Source organism: Varroa jacobsoni, unplaced genomic scaffold (assembly GCF_002532875.2).
Source record: "Varroa jacobsoni isolate VJ856 unplaced genomic scaffold, vjacob_1.0 scaffold_1241, whole genome shotgun sequence".
NCBI lineage: Eukaryota > Metazoa > Arthropoda > Arachnida > Mesostigmata > Varroidae > Varroa > Varroa jacobsoni.
In genome coordinates this window covers 1-3743 of record NW_019214143.1, presented here as the reverse complement: position 1 = coordinate 3743, position 3743 = coordinate 1, and the positions used below count along the sequence as shown (strand labels likewise).

At 45.9% G+C, this 3743-nt stretch overlaps 1 protein-coding gene across 1 annotated transcript in view; it reads left to right on the top strand.

Moving 5' to 3' along the window:
- The window catches only part of LOC111267919 (uncharacterized), a gene marked incomplete at its 3' end in the record, with an annotated part of 7376 nt that extends 3636 nt beyond the window's left edge, over positions 1–3740 (top strand). The window contains exons 3-8 of the mRNA XM_022846503.2: positions 37–375; positions 560–717; positions 1065–1233; positions 1405–1594; positions 1904–2712; positions 3075–3740. Of these exons, the coding sequence (XP_022702238.1) occupies positions 37–375; positions 560–717; positions 1065–1233; positions 1405–1594; positions 1904–2712; positions 3075–3740 (2331 nt within the window). The remainder of the gene's footprint in view (positions 1–36; positions 376–559; positions 718–1064; positions 1234–1404; positions 1595–1903; positions 2713–3074) is intronic.
- Between the last annotated feature and the right edge of the window lie 3 nt (positions 3741–3743).

Below are 3743 nucleotides of genomic sequence, written 5' to 3'. Positions count from 1 at the left end.
TTTATATATATATATATATATGGCCTGCATTTTTAGGTAGACTCACGAGTACCTAAGCCTCCTAAACCACCGGAGAAGCCACTTATGCCGTACATGCGGTACTCGCGTCGTGTATGGGATCACGTAAAGGCGCAAAATCCTGAATTGAAATTATGGGAGTTAGGAAAGCTGATTGGCCAAATGTGGCGCGATCTGCCAGATGAGAACAAACAGATATACATCGACGACTACGAAGTCGAAAGGGCGGAGTACAGCGAACAATTAAAGAACTATCACAGCTCGCCCGCCTATCAAAGCTACGTTGCGGCAAAAGTACGAGCGCAGCAGGCGGCTGATGAGCGTGAACAGAATGAAAAATTAGGGGGACGTGGAGCAGTAAGTTTACTTTTGTTATTCCTCTTCAAGTAATTTATTTTATTTAAAACGTTGTATATCTTATATTTATAGACGATGCTTTTTTATTACTGTATTATAAGCGATCACCTGATGCATATACTAAGGCTCATTTAGATGAGCCGTTCTATAATTACGTAAAACGTACGTTTTTCTGCAAGCATAGTACTCATCAAAGGATGCAAATAAAGTCTCGATCCAACCGGCCGAAGACGATGATGACGCGGAAGAGCTTTCTGTGAAGCATCTGGCTGCCTCGCGTTACATGCGTAACCACCGTCTTATTCACGAAATTTTCTCGGACGCCGTTGTGCCAGATGTCAGGTATCAGTTGTTTTCGCAAGTGTTTGAGATTCATTTTTGTATTTCTGTTTTCATATCAATCAGATCGAATTTATACATATGCCAACCGTGGTTCAAAGGGCCAATGAGTGATGCATATTTAGTAAAAAGTTTACTTACAACGAGTTGGATATCAGTATTTTACAGAGTTCGCTCAGTAGTTTTACAAAAAAACATTTCGCCAGAAAGTCAATGGTATTTGAGTATCGGGGTGCTAACTATTTTTCGGTGGCGATCTTCTATTAATGTGTTTTGGTTGCGTAACGGAAACAAAAAACTTCCTATACCCCTTGTCTTCTCTGTCTCATGTGTATCTTCAACTTCTCTAGGTCGGTGGTTACAAGTCAGCGAATGGCAGTACTTAAGCGACAGGTACAGTCACTTACGATGCATCAGGAGAAGCTTGAAACAGAACTGCAACAAATTGAAGCGAAATTTGAAGCCAAAAAGCTTAAATTCATGGAAGCTAGCGAAGCATTCAACTGTGAACTTACGAAGGTACTTCGTTTTATACATTTTTAGGAAGCACAAGTGAATGTATGCTTTCATTGAGGTATCTTTATTGAAATATATCTAACCCGAATTACTCGGTTCCATCTGCTATGCTCAATAGAAATACGTGTTCTTAGAGCCTGACGTGATTTTTTGCGCTCTCGTTTCTCTCAACAGCGAACAGTTAAAGCAGTTGACCCTGACGCGTACGAAAAAATGGTGGAGAAAGCCCTAGAAGGCCTCAGAGAGAAACAAAAGGAAGAGGAGAAACGGGCAGAGGAAGCCGCACGACTGGCTGAGATTGAACGTGAAAAAGAACGGGAAGCTCGTGAGAAGGCCGAAAAAGAGCATCAACAGCGTGAAAAGGGTACTTACAGTTTGATTAAATTATTTTATTGCAAGCCGTCAAAAAAATTAGCAAACATTGTAGTCGTTTCAAGGAAAGTAAAACGCAGAACATGTTTTTCAGTGACAGATTAACATATTGAACGCAGGTTTTTTTCTTGTGAATAAATTTGAGTTTTTTTATTTCATGGTGAATGTAACTTATGTGAATTTGTCGATAAATGCTATGGTGTAGCACAATGATTTTATTGTTCTTTTGTGTTATGCTACATTGATTATGCGTAACACAAAAGAACATATACTGCAATCTAGACTTCTTTTGCTTTTACAGAAGCAGCAGCTGCAGCCCAGGCGGCACAGGCTCAGGCTGCGGCCCAGGCGGCGGCAGCAGCTGCACAGGCAGCTGTTGTAGTACAGTCAGCTACGGCTACCCCTGCTTCTGCCTCCTCTGTTGCTGTCGCGCCGACTACAGGGGAAAATGCCGCACCGCCCGCCCTCGAGTCGGCGGAAACAGCGTCGGCGGTAGCTGTTGCTACCTCTCCAACAGCCTCTTCGACACCTATCATTGGCGAAACAACGACAACCTCAGCAACAACAACAACAACCGAAGATTCCACGTCATCGTCATCCCTCATTACGACTGCTCCAGCCCCTGTCACAAAATCGAATGTTGAGTCCCCGGCAGTTGCCACCACAGCATCTCTACTGGCGGCGGATACACCCATGGACGTTGACCAACAACGGGACCAACAACCGGCGTCACAGCATTCGACCGCCACTTCAGCAGAAACCGTTCTCTCGGTAGATCCACAACAACTTCCACAGCAGCTGCCGCCACGAGAACAGCAACACCCTGTTTCTCAGCCGACCAGTTCCAAGCCTCCACCTGTAACCGCGACTCCTTCAGTAGTCGCTAAACCCATAACAGAAGCTGGTGTTGTCCCGGACAAAAAAACCCAACTACCGGTAAATGCAGTGTCAGTTTCCCAAACAGAAGCTGCTAGCACCGGCCCAGATCAAACAGCGCTTAGTACAGGTTCGACTCCTGCTCCTAAAACTACGTCACCCTCACCTCTTACGGGGCCACCCGAACAATCTGGCAAACAAGTCGGAACATCGACAACTCAGTCATCACAAATGGTATGCTTTAATGTGATGAAATAGCTAACTGTTTTCGGTAAAAATATGTATATGCCGGCAGATCAAGACCTTTAAAGGCTTCGGCAAAGTTTTTTTTTTCATATAAAACTACATCTTAGTTAACATGCTAATTGAAAATGATGCGTGTGTCATGGCCTTTGTTCTAATTAGTCCTCGAGCTATCTGAATAAAGTAAGATTCTCAATCATTAACCAAAATCATCATAAATAAGTTATATTGAATCAGTGTTGCATACGTTCTTTCTTGTAACGTTTATATGGGAAACTGGTATTTTTCCTCAGTCCGCAGCGCAGACTAACTTACTCATTCGTAAATAATTTTTACTCTTCTCTAACCCTTAGGAACAACCTCCTATCGTTCCTGTTTCAACAAGCTCGACTGCACCAACACCAACCTCGGCTGCTACTTCGTTCACTCCTGCGGGGCCGCCACCTGCGTCTGTTCAAGCCCTACCCGAAGCCAGTGGTTCCGCGGCGCCCCAACAGCAACCTCAGCCTCAACAGCAGCCTCACCCGTCACCTCAGCATTTCCTTCCATCGGGCTCACAAGGGCCGCATTCAGAGCAGGACGGTCCTCCTAATCAGCAGGTGCCAAGCCATCCAGGTTTGCAGTACGGTCAACCATCATCAACGAGCCAGACTCAAACCCCTCCTACCGGCACGGTTTCCTATATTCCCCCACATTCTCACTATCCTGGTTACGTTCAGGGGGTTCCCCAAGGCCCGCACCATGTGCAGCCCGGTCCCCCACAGATGCAGCAAGGGCCAGGACAGCTGCAGCCAGGGTCACAGCAGATGCAACAAGGTCCACCTCAAGCACAAGGCCCACCGCAAATGCAACAAGGGCCGCCACAGATGACTCAAGGTCCACCTCAGGGTCCACCAGGTCAATCTCAGGTGCCACAAGGTTCATCTCAAGTACAGCAAGGACAGCCACAGATGCAACAAGGACCTCCCCAGATGCAACAAGGACCTCCCCAGATGCAACAAGGACCTCCTCAGATGCAACAA